This window comes from Lissotriton vulgaris, chromosome 3_1 (assembly GCF_964263255.1).
Source record: "Lissotriton vulgaris chromosome 3_1, aLisVul1.2, whole genome shotgun sequence".
Taxonomy (NCBI): domain Eukaryota; kingdom Metazoa; phylum Chordata; class Amphibia; order Caudata; family Salamandridae; genus Lissotriton; species Lissotriton vulgaris.
This window is the reverse complement of record NC_141689.1, coordinates 41,396,147-41,415,018: the sequence shown is the minus strand read 5'-3', so window position 1 is coordinate 41,415,018 and position 18,872 is coordinate 41,396,147. Positions and strand designations below refer to the sequence as shown.

The 18,872-nt window shown below is 47.5% G+C and overlaps 1 protein-coding gene across 1 annotated transcript in view; it reads left to right on the top strand.

Annotated features, from left to right (window-relative positions):
* The window catches only part of LOC147725893 (long-chain-fatty-acid--CoA ligase ACSBG2-like), a 680,835-nt gene that overhangs the window by 75,084 nt on the left and 586,879 nt on the right, over window positions 1-18,872 (top strand). The window contains exons 3-4 of the mRNA XM_086960036.1: window positions 13,715-13,819; window positions 15,641-15,713. Coding sequence (XP_086816162.1) covers window positions 13,715-13,819; window positions 15,641-15,713 — 178 coding nt within the window. The remainder of the gene's footprint in view (window positions 1-13,714; window positions 13,820-15,640; window positions 15,714-18,872) is intronic.

Below are 18,872 nucleotides of genomic sequence, written 5' to 3'. Positions count from 1 at the left end.
ACTATGCCCTCACTCTGTCGTATGGCTACTGCTGTTGCCGCTACTGCTCGAAAACACCCAGGCAGCCCTCGTGCTACAGGATCCAAAATGGCAGAGAAGTATGCACATGGTCTCTGCTTATCCCCGTGTAACTGCACTAACACTGACAATGCACACCCATCATTCTCGTGTACGTACAATGTGAAAAGTTTTGTGTAGTCTGGTGTTCCTAACACGGGTGCGGAACAAAGGGCCTGCCTCAACTGTTCAAAAGCTTTCTGGCATTCATCTGTCCACTCAAGAGGCATCGGTGTAGCTTTGGACAGTAATGCTAGCAGAGGTTTTATGATATGTGAAAAACCCATGATCCATTGTCTACAAAAGGACGTCAACCCTATGAAGGCACGTACATCTCTCTGCGTGCGGGGTACTGGTGTGTCTAGAATTGCTTGAATTCGATCAGATGTTAATGCACGCCCCTCCTTAGACAACAGATGACCGAGGTAGGTCACCTGGGGTCTACAATATTGAAGCTTTTTCTTAGAAACCTTGTGATTGTGTTGTGCCAAAAAGGAAAGCAAAGCAAGCGTACTCTGTTCACATTGTGCATAGGAGTCGGCGGCAAGCAGGAGGTCATCCACGTACTGGATGAGCGCAACGCCAGACTGCAATGTAAAGGAATCTAGTTGTCGTTTCAAAGCCTGGCTGTAAATGCTAGGGCTTTCAGTATAGCCTTGGGGAACACGACAAAATCTATACGATTTATTATTGAGCGTGAAACCGAACAGATATCTACTATCTGGGTGAACAGGGATGGAAAAGAACGCATTCTTTAAGTCAATAACGCTAAAAGTGGTGGCCGTCGGTGGAACCAGAGTAAGCAGAGTCGTGATATCGGACACCACTGGGTATTGGGGAATGACAATTTTGTTTATTTCACGCAAATCAATAATAAATCGATAGATCTTACCATCTGAGTCTCTTTTAAGAATCGGTAGAATAGGGCTGTTACAAACATTATAAGGGACCTCCTCCACCACCCCTGCAGAAATCAAGTCCTGAACAATATGTGTCAGTGCAATTACACCTTCCTTCGAGATCTTATACTGTGGCACTCGTGGTAGAGGGGCCCCCTCCTTAACAGTTATGTGTATTGGTGGAATGCGCATCTCTCCCACATCTGTATCTGATGTCGCCCACAACGTGTGCGGCAGAGAGGCCAAAGCAGGGATGTCTAAAATAGCATAAAATCTGTCAGGGTCAGGGCAATCATCAGGATCAGGGTAGTTGTCGTTCAGAATAACCCGCACTCCCTCTGGAGCGCAGCGTATCGTTGCTCGAAAATATTTAAGCAAGTCAATGCCCAGGATATTGTCTGGAGTATGAGGTGATAACAAAAATTGGCCAAAACTAAAATATTTGTCAATGCATAGTGCAAGGGGCTTGGACAATGGGCTGGGGGAGGGTGTGCCATCAAACCCTACACACGTAATCATTTCGCCAGACAGGGGAGCCCTCGGAACCAAGTTTTTCGACAAAGCGCTACGAGTAGCTCCTGTGTCGACTAGAAATTGATCAGTAGAACCCAAAATACCCGCTGTTACATATGGACCTTGCTGATCTACCGGCACTTCAACTGATTCCTTACCCCATCCTACGCAATCCTATGCATGCACATAATCCTGGTGTTCCACATTCTCTCCTTCCGAAATCTGATATTGATTCCGTCTATCAAACATGTTTCGTTCGCCCTGGCCACAGCCCCTCTCCTCAACCTTTCCACGATCCCCTCCGCCACCTCTCGCTCCTGTATAACCTCCTCTCGACCTTCCACTTCCTCGACCACGCTGACTACGCTGTTCGCGAAGTACCGGACAATCTTCGGCCCAATGCCCAAACTCCTTACAATAAGCACACTGATCCTCCGCAATGTCCGTACGACCATACGACGCATTTCCTCCACCTCGTCTACCTCTATCATTCCCTCTACCCTGTGTTCCCCGAACCTGCGCCAACATCACCTTCGTTTTCAATTCCTTCGTCTTTTTCTCTGCACTTTCTCTAGCCTCCACTTCCTGCCGCTCATAGTACTGAGCCATAGTTAGCAAGGACGCAGGGGTCGCCGTGGCCCAGGAACTTTCACTCGACTTCAATCGCTTAGCAATCTCTGGTAGGAGATTAGCTACATACTTATCTACAAACAAATGCCGACCCGTATCGTCTGTTAAAGATTGACCACTGTAATCATGAAAGGCCTCCTCGAAGCGCGTAAAGAAATCTGAGACCGTTTCATCGGGTTTCTGCTTGCACGACGTTAACATAGTCCAATCAATCTTTTTGGCGGGAACAAGCGTTTTTAATTTACGCAAAATAGCTGCCGGGAGTTCTAGGATTAGCTGACAAGGCTTGCATGCTGGTTCCCTATCTAAATCTGCAGCATTTATTTCTTTCCATGTCCCTCCCAATATTGTCTCATCATTATTTTTACGAATCTGCCGCCACATATCAGGTGGTAATATCAACCCAAAAAACAAATCTATATCTACAAGAGTCATCACACAAGACGATATAGCCCCCTCCACCCCTTCATAAAATGCCGCTGGATTTTTTCGGAGATCAGGTAAAGAATTTTTCAATGCCATGACATCTGCTCTATTCCATGGAGTGTAAACCCAATTATACACAAAGTACCCTTTCGCGTCCTTCGACAATTTATCATCATCCGTACCTTCCCCTTTTGGTGGAACATACAAAGGCGCGGCTTCACGCATAGGCATAACATGCAACGCAGAATTCTTATCTGAACCACGGAGAGAACACCCTCTGGCCTGCCCATCCTGCTCCAATTCAGACTCCTTTTGTTTCTTTTTCCGCTCCTCCCGTAATCGAGTTGTCTCATCCCGCAGCTTGATCAATTGCGCAAACAGGTCATCGACATCTGAAAGATCAAAATCACCTTTAGTCAAATTTTCACGGTATACTGACAACGCTTTGGGCTCGAACGTATCAGAAAGCTCACGATATGCGCCTACAACCTCATCAGCCAAAGAAGACAGAAAATACATCAATTCAAGATCCGTCCACCCTGTCTTTTCTGATATCAATTGATCCTGAGTAACACTACGCTTATTCACTTTTCGAGCCCAACTACGTAGATGAGCGGACCTCTCCGCAGTAAACCTGAGAGCAGACACACTCTTCTTGTCCGACTTATCCTGTCCGCCATCATCAGAATCCACAGCTGGAGCCGTCGGCGTAACGTACGGAGGCGGTGACCGATCTAACAAAGAAAAATCATCAATTTCATTATTAAGGACAGGATAAAGCGGTCGGCGAATTGGAAATTGACCAGTCGTTTGCAAATTACGTTCCCGTTCCTCCCTCTCTTTCTTCTCCTGAGCCTCCTTTTCCTCAAGCTGTAAAGCCTTATCCCGAGCAGCCTTACGCTGCTCTTTGTCCGCCAAGGCAACCTCACGCTTCATTCGCTCACGCGCCGCTTTCTCCCACATTCGCACGCAATCAAACATGTTTTGTCTAGACCTACGTTGAAACATACATTGCTCTACAAATTGTACTTTACTTAAATCGAACGACCCGTGTAGGGGCCATTGCAATTCAGGATCGGCCTTGGTGTATTTATGCCATAATTTACTGTACATAATAGGGGGAAGGCCAAATTTTATGTACATCTCCCGATTTGGTGTTCCCTCTGGGGGAGCCGGCTGTGATTCCGCTAACCTAATTGAGGTACCTTCTCCCAGACAGCACATTCCTCGGAGTGTGCTGAAAACAGGCATGTTCAAAAAGTATCACGAAAGCGTGACACCAGACAAAATGGCACTTACAGTTCTTCACACAATTGTGCCGCTCAGAGGAAAAAAAACAAAGTTAGAGAAACATCTCTACATGCCTGCCTATGTGAAGTGCACTACACATATAAGTTCAAAGATCACAAATTCAAAATGTTAGCTAACTCAAATCAAAGTTCATAGGACTCGGCAAGCGTCCGAAGACTACCTCACCAATCACAAAGCACAGATTTTCAGTAAGCGTCCGAAGACTACCTTACCGAACACAAATCGTAGGACTTCAGTAAGCGTCCAAAGACTACCTTACCGAACACAAAGCTTACCAAATTCTCAAATGTCCAGATTCCAACTGCCAAGGTCTTGTAAGCCAAATCAGCCAAACGGCACTTTCTCAGCGATGCAGACACGTCGAGGACTCAGTCGGAGACCGGCGCCACCTGGAAGGTCAGATCGGAAGGAAAGGAAAAAACACCGTGGCAGCCAAGACTCGGGTCACTTGTGGCAGCGCGCGCCCATGGCGGGTTTCCAAGCCTTCGTCACGACCTCTCCTTCGGGCATCCGAGTCGCCGATGAGTCCCACCAGAGTCGCCAATTGAAGTATTTCGGGGTTCCCAAGGCCTACACGCTCCAGAGATTACCCACTTACACACAAGAACTGTTGGCACGGAAACTGTAAAAGGCAAAGAACAAGTTTATTAAGACCCCATGGGGTGGTGGTACACTCAAACAGCACCCTTCGGTAATGCTAGAGGTATCACACCGAACACCGGTGTGACCCCGTTTATATACAGTTTTGGGGCAATAAAAGATAGGCGGCACAAGTTAAGACATAGTTTTAGGGACATATATGGTCATGTTTTGGGATACTGCCAGCTCATTGGAGGGTTTCAAACCCACTGGTCAGTTAGCGGCACATTCCTGAAGGTTTACGGGTCAGTGGGAACTGCGCATGTGTGGCTTGACCAGTACTAAAAATAGCCTGTTGCTGGGCAGACAAGAGTGGTCAGTAGGACGGACAACGGACTAAAGGGCACGTCGGCCACGAGGCCGCTCATGATCTAAGATGGCCGCCGCAACACTCAAAATGGCGTTATCGTATGTAGCCAATTTAAGGAGGACAACGTGTAGTTTCAGCTAATCGCTAATACGAACGGGCCAATTACGACAGGCTGACATCCCATGAGCATGGTGTGAGCATGTGCTTTTGTGTGTATGTGTGTGCGCGTGTGTGCGTGTGTGTATGAGTGTATGTGTATAAGGTTGGGGCCCAAACCATCCCACTTTGTTCCATTTACAAATTCTTATTGACAGTGGAAGAGAGTCCTCCTCTGAGCACACAAAGCTACTCTGAGCCAGGGCTGTTTTTTTCTTACCAACCAGTCTCCCGGACATGAACTTGAATGGAAAGCTGTGGGTCTGTCTGGCACCCAGTAACCTGCCTGCCTCCTCAGAGAGGGAACGGGAGGGCATGGCCCTGCAGGAGAAGACACAATCCAGATGGAGAAGCTCAACTGTGCACTTATTATCAGGAAGAGATGGAAGAACAACAAAACTTCAGAAACCCATGCAACCTTCAAATCCGCCATCAAAGCACACCACCTTCAACAACAGTGAAGAAATCTTCACCATCATCAAGCAGTTTGCCAGGCTCAACAGTGAGACCACAGACGTACCACCCTCCCAAGACATCTGCATCTAACTCAGCACCTTATTCGATCACAAGATCAGTCATATATATGACTGCTTCGACCCCCAAGATCCTGCCGCTATGCCTGCCATCATCACACACAACCACATTGCACCCCAACATATAGGGCTCAACTGGACTCCACTCACCACAGACGACACACTCAAGACCATGAAGAAATCGGATCCTTACCTGTACCACATCTTCAATAGAGCAGTCGCCTCCATCGTTCCCCCATCTGCACCGCACCATCAACTGCTCCATCGAAATCACCACCTTCCCCGATGACTGGAAATGCTCTGGGATCAACCTTCTGTTGAAGAAGCCGTCCGCCAACCTGATAGACCTTAAGACCCATCTCCCTCCTCCCCTTCCCAGCCAAATTCAACGAGAAGGCCATCAACGCCCAACTCTCCGAGTTCATAGAAGAGAACCACGTCCTGGACACCTCCCAATCTGGCTTCCGAAGCAACCACAGCACGAGATTGCACTCCTCGCCGCCACTGATGACATCTACTCCCTCCTTGACTGGGACGAAACCACAACCCTCATCTTACTGGACCTCTTGGCCGCCTTTGACACTGTCTCCCACCACACCCTAATCATGATAGCCATTTTTATAAATCATGATTAATGCCTAAAACTAGTGCTTAACTTGAGCTGTTGGTTTTCAGAACCGGCACTTAATTGGCAACACCAGCTCTTAGACTGTCATGTCTAATTTACAGATGAGCACAACAACATTTGTATATTAGTTCAATATACATTAAAAATGGCCAATGCCTGCCGCCCAACTCTTTCTTATACATCTAAATCCAGTATTTGTAAAGCGTGAACTACTTATCCCTAAGGGTCTCAAGGCGCTGGGGGCTGTCGGGAAGATTAAGTGAGCGATTGACAAGAGTCACAGGGTGCTGGGATGGCTGGGCGGCCACCGGCGATCGAACCGCGGGCTCTGCGCTCCGGAGTCAGCCGCTCTGGCTGCTGTGCCATCCATCCTCTCTTATAGCTTTGAGGGCCTGGAATGGTCTGAATTGTCGCACTTGTAGGAGGGGGTTGCTTTGTAGCTACTGTCATTGGCAGCATGGCAGGGGCAGTGTGTGGGGCAAGTTGCAGTGGCCTCCTGATGAGGGCCCTGGTACATTTTTTTTATCTTTCTTCAAATTAAACACTGGGTGAAAACTTCTACGTATTAAACAAATTCATTTTGTTTATTTTGAATGTACTTTATCTTCCTTTTACTTGAGGGTTTGGTGCTGTGTTGGTCAGGGCTCGGCTCTCGCCATTGGCTTGTAAAATCGTCCACCTCTATTTCCCATTGAGCTGCCTTTAATAGAACTTCTGAGAAGTTCTGCTCTTATTCTCTGTCCCCCACCGCCATCTAGTGGTCTAAAAAATACTTCAGCCTAATAGCCTTGACCCTTCAATTGAAAGTAAATGGTGTCAAAATTAGCTTTTCTCCCTTGAGTCCTTGGGCAGCTTCCATCGACCTTGGATAGGTGACACGTCACTTGGAGTAACTCTGGCAGGGTTGGTGTTTTCCACTCGGCTACAACTTTTCTGATTGGATTGTTCTTTTAATTTGACCTTCGGCCGGATTTAGTTCCTTTCCCATTAGTGTCCGAACAGTATCAGCCTGGCTGGATGTGAAAGTCAGTTTCTTTCCCTATGGATTGCCTCAATAAATATAAGAAAAATAACAGAAAATTCTGAATTTTAAAGAATATTGTGCTATGAAAACCAGTCAACGCTGGCATTACTTAAAGAGTACTCCACAAGGTCGCTGCCTGCTCCCCCAAGGAGATGTTTGGACATTACTGGCAGATGTTCCATTTTGCAGCCCTTTAAGTCAATAATATTCGTACAAAATGTTTTGGATTGAAATACTATTTAACCAAGAGACTTGGGGCACTTTACCCCCTCATTACAAGTGGCCCAGATAATTAGAACCCCTGTGTGCCCAGAGATCCGAGTTACATGTTATGTGAATGTTATTACACCCATTAATTACTGGGTGTAATAATGCTTGGTTCCCCTGCGCTGTTAAATGTCAGCAGGTCAAACCTTCTGAAACTTAAGAGAGGAAGTGACTGCAAATTACTGAAACACGTTTTTTTGCTGTTTAGAAGCAACAGAATCCACTTTTCATTCTGCAAAAAGTTGTAAAAGGAGCCGCTTATCGCCCCAGATGAATTCTGACTGCTGTGATGGTTTCTTTCACGTGACTCGTTCAGTACTGACGCCTCTTCCAGGACAGTCCCAATGAGGTCCTTGGTGGTAAATGATACAGACGAGGACTGTGATCCCAGCAGCACAGATCAAAACTTTGGAGGTTTGAAACTTGCTCCCCCTGGAGGGGATGTCGTAGCAAGCCTCAGCAAGGCCTGCCAGTGCAAGGGATTTGCCCTTCTTTGCTCAGAGTCCTCACACCAAAAGAAAGAAGTTGGCACAGAAACTGGAATAGAAAACAAAGTATTTATTAAACCTCATGAGGTGGAACCACAACCATACAACACCCTTCGGTAGTGTATGAAGTAGCACACTGACTAGAAGGAGCTTGGTCCTTTTATACCCACACAGGGGCTGAAATGAAGGCAGTACAAGGCACAGAGTGTTGGTTTCAAATGCATATAAGGTCATACAGAGAGTGTGCTAGTAACAAGTGGGAAGGGCTGACAGTAAGCTAATTCAGGTGGGCACATCTTGACAGTTACCAGTTAGGAACAGCTGTAAGCTTTACTGGGCATGTGCAGAATAAAAACGAGGATAAATATATCTCGTCTCTAGGCAGATTTCAAGAGCAGTTAACAGGAAGGTAGGACAGAGCACATGGTCAGCACATGGCAAACAAAATGGCCGACAGAAATACAAAATGGATTCCATGAACGGGCAAGATAATCTCTAAATACAGGATGTCTTCTGCTAATGCTTAATCTAATCGCTGTTAATTTACAACAGGGATGGAGTTCTCCCTATGGACCTTCCACTACATCTAGACGAAAACAGTTCATTGCTCTGGTCTGAATATGGTTGGAAGCGAAGACCACTTTGTTTAGAAGGGGGAAAGGGGAGTATTGTTCTTCCCAAGCATGTTTGGGGCGGTACTTTAGGGAATAGCACATTTTATAGTACATAGTCTGGTAAGTATGCACAAAATGTTAATGCTGGCATCATAATAAGGGCTCCTGATTTCAGGGTGTTTTGTTTACATTTCAGTCTTTATTTATCCATATTTTTGGTCGATTTTATCTGTGTTTGTCCATGTTTAGTTTGTGCTTAGTGTAAAAAATGACGCTGTAGTGGGTATATTTTCACATTTATTTACTCGTGTTTGAATGTCTAATGGATTTTAGCTGTTTACAGTACCATAATCATTTGAAACCATTTGCATTGCAGAACAGCGTAGACAGAGGCACTGCTGCAGTTGTTTCAGCTTCATTTTTAAAATATTAAAGATATTTTAGCTTCCCTGCCTCTCAATCTGTACAGCTATTGTCCTAGCACTCATGATTGACAGTAGTGAGTATCGCAAAAGAAAACCTATAACCTGTGTTTATCTGTATCTAAAAGTAAATACAGACCGGAAAATAGGTGGTTTTCTGTCTGTATTTATCTGAAAAATCAGTAAAAATGGAAAACTTGGAGCGTTAATCATAATACACTTTGCAATATTCCATAATGCCCCAGCTACCACCTTAGCGAGTGTTCACGAAGCATCATTTAGTACACACTGCCCGGCAAGCTTTCATAATGAGCATGGCATGTTATGTTACTAGATTTGTAAAGCGCATGGCTACCCCACCATCGGGGTGTCCCAGCGCTAAGCCCAGAAATAACATTGCAGGGTGGGGAAACAGGAGGCAGCAACTAGACAGGGAAAAGCCTGATGGTCGCAGGGAGAGAGACCAACAGGTCTGACAGCAACGCCCTCAAAGAGCGCCCCCCACTCTTTTGACTTGGGGGACACATGCTAAGTGCAAATCCGCCAAGCGCAGTGTGCGGCACCAGTATAATGCAAGAGAAAGTCATATAGAATAGGAGACACTTGGTGGATGAAGATTTTGTGGGCGATGCATAAGGTCTTGAAATGAATTCTTTTGTCCACCGGCAGCCAGTGTAATTTGGGGAAGGGTTTCGATACCGAGCAAGATTTAGGGAGTGCAAAAAGAGTGCGGCTATCCAGATTGCAGATATGAGCCTTAATATACGCTAGGATGTGATATAAGATTTTCGTCTATTACTCGCCTGAGACCCTGTCGTGGCAGCCCCACGGTAGCAGGAGCCCCACAGGGAGAACCAAGGGACACTGTCACAGAAGGATATGTGAGGCAGGAGTTTCATTTAGCAGGCCTCAGTCCACAGGAGAGGTCAGAATTCCAGGGGTGCCACATGAAAAAGTAAACAGGGGAAACAATCATATCCATATGGTTGTTTCCCCTGTTTACTTTTTCATGTGGTACCCCTGGAATTCTGACCTCTCCTATGGATTCTCCAAGTGCTTTAGTTAAGTTTCCATTATGCGCCAATCAGCACACACTGTTTTCCCCAGCCATCACGTTGAGCTTTTTTGGCAATGCCCAGCTAGCCAGTTTTTCACAAAAACTGTGACATACATGCTTCCAGTGGCGACTGCATGGGATCCGAAGCATGGAGGGAGGCGGGGGAGGGGGTTTGACTGACAAATAAAACCTGAGAACTTACCTGCCGCATTGCTCCTCTCCTGATCCTGATGCAGGTCCGGTCCCGGGCTAATCACACTCCACAGGCTCCCAGATGCCAATTGCTGATGCTGCTCTCATGCTGTGAATGCTATTCCCAGAATGAGAGCAGTGCTAGGATTGGTCTGAGCACCGTGATTCAGCGCTCAGACAGGGTCTGGGAGCCTGTGGCTTTTCTCCTCCTGGCTGTACAACGCAGCTGGGTGGAGAAAAGCAAAGGGCGCATGACAGTTTGGCTGGTGTAGGACGGCCGGCTAAACCATCATGCGCACTTAGTAGTGCCCCTCACCCTTCCTCCCCACAGTTGTTATACAGAGTGCCTGGCCCTGCCCTATGACGCGCTCGCTGCCAGCCGCAGGTAAGAAGAAAAATGAAGTGATAAACCACTTTTATTATCATGTTATTGTTCAAGTGTTTAATTCTGCTGCCAACTAGTGGGGCCACACTCCTCCTTTATAATGGAGGATCCACCCCTTCATGCTTCAGACTTTAGAAAGCTCTTTTCAGCACCACACACGGTTTTTCCCTGACTCTCGATAGTTGGGCTGTGGCTCCCTGGGTAAAGTCATTCCACTTGGGTCAGACCTTCTGTAAGTGTTTATTTAAATGCTAATTGTAGGTAAAGAGAGGAATTAACTTGGAAGTCCTGAACTGCTTAACTTTAGGACAACCTCCATTTATAAAGAAATCTTGCAGCAAGCGTGTAAAAACATAAGATCTCTTCAAAATTCAAAAGTGTAATTTATGAACATGCAGAATGTTTCACCTTAGTAAATCAGATTCTATCAGTGCATTGAGAAATATATATATTTTTGAAAAGTAATAGTTTTCAAACTTGAATTTAGAAACATGCACTGCAGCATTTGTAGTAACATTTGAGCAAGAAACCATTTTTTCAAATCTGGTGGTTATGCAGCAGATGATGGATCAAGTGACAAATACGGCAAGTCCATAATTATGCAGAAAACACTACAGCCGCAAAGTGTTGCATAATTTTAGTGGGACTGACTGTAATCTGGGAATGTGCATTGTACTGTAACAAGATATCAGATTATGAAATGCTCACATTTGCTGCCCTACAGTATTGGTGAGGATTGGTGAGGCCTGCACAGTAAGTTACTTGAAATAACACGGTTATTTACTTTACCATAGTCTCTGGCCTAGAATAGGGAGACACATTTCCTCTAGTAGGCATTATCATTTCACATGCATTCTTATTTAATGGTCTGATATTTATGATTCCCTCTTGGCTGCTTATCCAATGAGGCGTGCACTTCCACTATTTGAAAAGTATCATGCATGCTCCATTCTACAGTATATTACTGCGCTCATCGTACACAGACTAAATAAACCACAGAAATGCCCTCAGAATCCGCACACAGAAACATCCATAACTGAGGTGAAGATGGCTGCTCTCAGCCCTGGGCCCTGGTGCCACTGCACCTGCTGCATCATTGGAAGGTAAACCCCTGTCCGCGCTCCCCCAGGACACACCACCCAAGTGCAGTTTGCCTCAGACACAAGGTAGTGTTGCCTCCAGGCTGTTTTGTTACTGGCATGACCAGTATTGTAATGTCTCGGCCAGTACAAAAGTAGGGAAAATCACCTATAGCCAGTATTTCCCCACTTATCGGTGCATAATCAACACAGCAATTTTTAAAACCATGCACTTTAAAATGTGTTCTAGAGGTTCCTTAATGACTCCAGAGTGATAAATAAAGCAAAGTGAAAAACCATGACAACGTTCCGCTGTCGAGACGGAGGAAGCCCCTAGGAGAGCCTTGGGTCATGTTTGGGTGGGCCTGCCCACCTGCTAGAACCTAGCCTGGCTGGGAAGGAGAAGTTTGTGCTGTGGCTCCGATTCTGCGGGAGCTGTAATCATCTTTGATTTCATCAACCACAAGTCTTTACTAAAACACTGGAGCGGACTGGACGTTCTCTTACTTGCAGATTCCCACCATTTACCATCACCCTCTGGCGGTCGACCTCCATCCTTACATCTGCAGCATTCTCTGGCTTCACTCTTTATATTTCTGCCAACAACCCCCAGATTCTATTCATACTTGATGCTATCAGGGCTGTGTCTGCCTCCAGGCTTAGGCTCTTCCTTGGAGAATCTGCAAGAGATTCACAGGAGCAAGATGGAGATGGGTCCCAGACAGGACCTGTTGGAACCAGACTTTGAGCTTTCCTAATCTATAGCATACTCTCTTATCGTGGTCACTGCGACTGCTGCGACCAAGCCTGCTCATTAGACAATATGAGTTTGAGACGAGCAATCTTGTTTGATTTCTAGACCCTTCAGAGGACCCGTAGGGCATTGCAGCGCCGGCCGGACGAGGAACACAGCCCTATGATGAACCATGACATCTCCTGGGGATGTGTGAGGGCACCATAAACAGCCTCACTGACTGTCCCTATTCAGTACTCTGGCCCAGGCACTCTCCTCCTTTTGAGAGACTGCCTCCCTCTCTATCCTTTCCAGGAACATTAGCCCCTTGTTGAAATTTGAATTCTCTCTAGGGGCACGGGCTTCTGGACCAGGAAACGAGGCTCCCTGTCCCCCCCGTTCCTCTTCCTTCTTAGCAAGGGGTCCTTCTTGATCAGACTATTTACATACAGACTGATCGATCGCCAGTGACAGCAGGACGACAGTGCTGGTTTTGCCATAGATCCACATTAGGTTCTCACACCATTCAGTGTAAGTGCTTTAAAAATAAAGCTATGGAGGCATCTAAGGGGAGTGGAGCCCAGGGCCCCTATATCTCACTCTGACGATGCCGCGTCATACAGTACTGTAGAAAGCTGGGTCGAGTGCAGAGAAAAATGATGGTGTTCGCTCATTGAAGCATTTACATTTTCCGGCTTGGACACCAGTTCTGCCGACAGGGGAATCAAGCATATGATTCGATGAACGATACCAATGCTGGAGAAGTGTAGTCAAAGGGACGTAACTTCTCTAGATGTAGAGAAAGCAAAAAAAGAGGCCTGTGGCTGCAGTGGATAATCTCTTGTCATCCATGACTTGCCAGCTTGGCCGAAACATGGCTGTTTCTTTTAAATACACCATTTCAACCACTCAACTGCCATGCTGATGGCCACTTACCTTTAAGAAAAGAGACATTCAAACATGCCATTGAGGTCTGCAGAACCTGTCCCCTGAGATCTCCCTGCATTTGCCTCAATGCAATATAGTACTTGCATCTGTTGTACAAAGTCTTTTGCACGTGTGGCACCCTGGACTCAGACTGGTTTTACAGAAAATCTTGCTTGGGCTTTAGTGCAATGGCTCTCCTTTAAGGCAGTCTCTACTGCGACTGGTTGTGAAGTAGGGGTAGCTATTTGTCCACAATCACAACAAATTATTCCCTTTTATGATGTGGCACTAAAAAATAATTATGTATTCCAGTACGTTTTAAACAGAAGATAAGTCTTGAAGAGTATTTTGTTTTTAAATATTCCTAGCATGTTTTGTAAATTGGCGCTGAGCTCTATGTGAATAACTGTTTATCCTGTTCCAGTGCCTTGTGTTTCGAGATGCAAACCCCCAGGCTCCTGTTCACCTTCTACTCATCCCGAAGACTCCTATCGCAAGGATTAGTGATGTGTCTGAAGCGGACGCTGGGGTGAGTAGCAGCTGGATGGCATATTTCCGGGTTCTAGGTGCTGCCAAGAGCTGGTAGATCTCCAGCGCTGTTTAAGTGCTTTAGGTACTCCAAAGTCCCTGGTTAGAGGCCCGCTGCACTATATGTTTTGAATATACCTCAGTGTCATCTAGAACCCTGGGTGGTGATGAATGTGCCTTTGTGTCATTGAGAGCCCTGGGTGGGGGTGAATGTGCCGGAGTGTCATTGAGAGCCCTGGGCGGGGGGTGAATGTGCCTCAGTGTCATTGAGAGCCCTGGGTGGGGGTGAATGTGCCGGAGTGTCATTGAGAGCCCTGGGCGGGGGGTGAATGTGCCTCAGTGTCATTGAGAGCCCTGGGTGGGGGTGAATGTGCCTCCGTGTCATTGAGAGCCCTGGGTGGGAGTGAATGTGCCTCAGTGTCATTGAGAGCCCTGGGTGGGGATGAATGTACCTCAGTGTCATTGAGAGCCCTGGGTGGGGGTGAATGTGCCTCAGTGTCATTGAGAGCCGTGGGCGGGGTGAATGTACCTCAGTGTCATTGAGAGCCCTGGGTGGGGGTGAATGTTCCTCAGTGTCACTGGGAGCCCTGGGTGGGGTGAATGTGCCTCAGTGTCATTGAGAGCCCTGGGTGGGGTGAATGTGCCTCTGTGTCACTGAGAGCCCTGGGTGGGGGTGAATGTGCCTCAGTGTCATTGAGAGCCTTGGGTGGGGGTGAATGTGCCTCAGTGTCATTGAGAGCCCTGGGTGGGAGTGAATGTACCTCAGTGTCATTGAGATCCCTGGGTGGGGTGGATGTGCCTCAGTGTCACTGAGAGCCCTGGGTGGGGGTGAATGTGCCTCAGTGTCATTGAGGGCCCTGGGTGGGGGTGAATGTGCCTCAGTGTCATTGAGAGCCGTGGGCGGGGGTGAATGTACCTCCGTGTCATTGAGAGCCCTGGGTGGGGGTGAATGTTCCTCTGTGTCACTGGGAGCCCTGGGTGGGGTGAATGTGCCTCTGTGTCACTGAGAGCCCTGAGTGGGGGTGAATGTGTCTCAGTGTCATTGAGAGCCCTGGGTGGGGTGAATGTACCTCTGTGTCACTGAGAGCCCTGGGTGGGGGTGAATGTGCCTCAGTGTCATTGAGAGTCTTGGGTGGGGGTGAATGTGCCTCAGTGTCATTGAGAGCCCTGGGTGGGGGTGAATGTACCTCAGTGTCATTGAGATCCCTGGGGGGGGGGGTGGATGTGCCTCAGTGTCACTGAGAGCCCTGGGTGGGGGTGAATGTGTCTCAGTGTCATTAGAGCTCTGGGTGGGGGTGAATGTACCTCAGTGTCACTGAGAGCCCTGGGTGGGGGTGAATGTACCTCAGTGTCACTGAGAGCCCTGGGTGGGGGTGAATGTGCCTCAGTGTCATTGAGAGCCTTGGGTGGGGGTGAATGTGCCTCAGTGTCATTGAGGGCCCTGGGTGGGGGTGAATGTACCTCAGTGTCATTGAGATCCCTGGGTGGGGTGGATGTGCCTCAGTGTCACTGAGAGCCCTGGGTGGGGGTGAATGTGCCTCAGTGTCATTGAGAGCCCTGGGTGGGGGTGAATGTACCTCAGTGTCACTAAGATCCCTGGGTGGGGGTGAATGTACCTCAGTGTCACTGAGAGCCCTGGGTGGGGGTGAATGTACCTCGGTGACATTAAGATCCTGGGTCGTGATAAATGCATCTCCCCTCCATCTTGATCCCTGCTCTGGGTGGGAGGAATGTACCATAGTTCCACTGAACGCTTTTGCGGGTGAGCACTGGGCAGTGAAGTAACTACATAAAAATTGCTTCTTTTCCTCTGTATTTTCAGCTCCTGGGGTACTTGCTGGTAATCGCCAGCCAGATAGCAAAGAATGAGGGCCTCACTGAAGGCTACAGACTGGGTGAGTGCAAATAATGGGAAAGGGTTTCAAAAACAATCCCATTCTGTCTCTTTCTGCCTCCAATATAAACAAGCATTTGCAATGCAATAGATCTTGCATTACTGATAGTTTCAGCTATTGGCGTTGTATGATTGTTTGCAATGCCAATAGCGCAAACTTTTAGTAATATGAGACCTATTTGACTGCAAATGCTTGTTTTATTTTGTAATGTGATTATGCCATGGCTAACTTCCGCCGTTTAAATAAATGAGTGACGGGGAAGTAGAAACAGTGTTCCAACGACACTACTTGCAGCAGCCAGCTCCGTGTTAGCTGCAAATGAAACGAGCATCGACATCTTTTGATGCCGCCAAGATTACGATTACAGATATAAATTAATTTCGATGTTTAAAGAAATGTGCTCCCTTCGTGTTCATCTATTCCACAAATGCCGCTCTCCCCCTACCTCTCACACCGCCTTTCACATACACCCCAATCAGGGAACGTCAACGTTGTCTTTTGAAAGAATGGTGAGCCACAAGGACCCAATATCTAAAAGTCCTGCTGAGGTGGGAGAAGTCTACTGCATCATTTACATTAAAGCACAAGGGAGGGGAACGGCAAGCGACAGCGGGGACAGTAGCATCACAGCAGAGGTTCGATTTAGTTTTCATAAAGTTTTATATAGCGCAAACTCGACCCGAAGGAATTGGAGCGCTTTACATAAGCTCCAGTTAAATTACACAAGGACACATGCATACTTGGCGATATTGTGTGTTGGAGGGTGCAGTGTTTGTTTTTCTCCCAGTGCCACTCCTGGCAGGGAGAGAAAGTCAAGCCAACAGTGGTGGAGGTGAGGCACAAGAGAGGGGCATGGGCAACAGGCGCTTTACGGATCAGGAGGCTGCAGGGAGTGCCGCCGATCCCCACGGCTCCTTAGGATTAATGGCGGCAGCTTTGGGGCTCCAAAAACAGAAAGGAAGTGTGGGCTAGTGGAACATGCAGCAGCGACCCAAGAGGGGGAAGAGAAAGAATGGTTGGTGGAGTGAGGAAGGGAGCAGGCTGCTTTACGTTTTGTTTGGCAGGGCTGCTTTTGGCTTCCTAGGAAGGCCCCGCCTCTCTTCTGAGAGGTCCCGCAAACACATTACTGTCTTGTGAAGCGATAATGAAAAGGCGGCACCTTATCCTAGGGCCGTATTACAATCAGTGCCCCGGGGGCTCAACTAGCATTTGCGCCCGTTTGGCCCGCGCCGGGGGCACCTTGGTATTATAGAAGGGGGCACAGATGCTTGTGCGTCCCCTTCTATAATATAGATAGCGCTGGCCCACTTAAAGCGCCAGCGCTACCTTCAGAAGATGCTCCCTCATTTGCATAGGGGTGTGCCCTAAGCAAATGAGGGAATTCCTTTGACTCTGCGCCCGCGCCATTTTAGAGATGCTGGTGCAGAGTCAAACAAGCCCTCAGGAGGAGCAGCTGCTCTGTGTTTTCACATGAATGCGCTGCCCCCAGGGCAGCGCGTGTTCGCAGCTGCCCTGGGGCCTCTCATAAATCATAATAGGTCGCATTGTGATTGCTTGCGCCCAGCGCACCTTTTTTAGGACGCAAACAATCACAATGCATAATACGGCCCCTTATGTCTATTGCTAAACAGCGGGAAAACAGAAGGTCGGGCCATTTCCACCCGCTTATAGTTACTGCGTCTGTGTCTAGTAGGGGTGGAGGTGGCGGGCAAATACCGTATTTTCCGGCGTATAAGACTACTGGGCGTATAAGACGACCCTCCTACTTTTCTTGTTAAAATATAGGGGTTGTGCTATACTCGCCGTAGAAGACTACCCCTCTTCCAACGCAGTCACCACATCTTCAACCAGTCTGCATAGCCATTTTAAGAATTTATTTTGGGCCTATTAGTGATTCTAGCCCGCCTCCGTGACATGAAGTGTAAAGAACTGTTCTGTTCCTATATATTTTGAATATGGGCATAGTCCTGTTGGTACGCTGAGTACTGTAAATAGAAAATTTGCCTACTTAACCCTGCTGTACGTTCAGTGGTTTTTAGGAAAAAGCCACAGGCCGGATTCACTAGAAGAGAACGTGGTACTGCAGTATTTGCCCAACATAGCAGCTCAAATCAGAGAATGTCTAACATGGATCGCACTGTTAAAAGGACAGACTCCAAGCACATACATCCAGTTAATTAGGCAGGCCGCCCATGCAGAAAATATGAGCTTCCGCAAAAGACGGAGGAATACCTGCATACATAATGCAAAAACAGTCTTTGTTTTGTTTTAACAAGCAACTCATAACCACCATTAATCGTTGCTTAATAAAGCAAGGATACAGCTTGCCCCTGCTGCTTCACTGGGAAATAAATTAATCAATTAGAAAAGCAGGCTATAACTGAATTAAGGAATAGGATGCATAAACCACAGACTTAGATGTTAGATGTTAGGTTGGTCTTATATAGCGCACGGCTACTCCGAGGAGTGTCCCGGCGCTTTGATATGTGACCGGAGAAGAGAGACATCAACAACATAAAACAGAGAACCTGCTAAGAGTGGAAAGCTCTGACACTAGGGAGAAAACCACTATCGGGCAAAGAGCCATGTTTTAAGGCCCTTCCTGAAGGCCAGTAAATTAGATGTGCTACGCAGTGACAGTGGAAGCGAATTCCAGAGCTGCGGAGCTCGCAGCCTGAAAGAGCGACCACCCATGCGCGCCTTTTTTACCCGGGGAACCTCAGCCAAAAACAGAGACTCAGACCTTAGGGAACGAGCCGGATGGTACAAGGCAAGTCTCCTTTGGAGATACTGAGCTCCCCTAGCGTGCAGGGCCTTATGGGCCAAAGTAAAGGCCTTAAACTCTATCCGCTTCCGGATAGGCAGCCAGTGAAGTGACTGCAGTAGACTGGATACTCTAGCACTTCTATGGAGGCCAAAGATAGCCCGTGCAGCCGCGTTCTGCACCACCTGCAAACGTTGCAGGAGATACTCCGGCAGGCCAAGATAGAGAATGTTGGAATAATCCAATCTTGAGCCAATTAATGCCTGGGCCGTAGTCTTCCTGTGCTCTTCCGAGAGCAGGGGGAAGAACTTCCGGAGCATTTTGAGGAGACCAAAGCACGTTCCCGAAAGAGCCAGAACATGGGATTTTAATGTCAGCCCATTGTCGATCTTCAC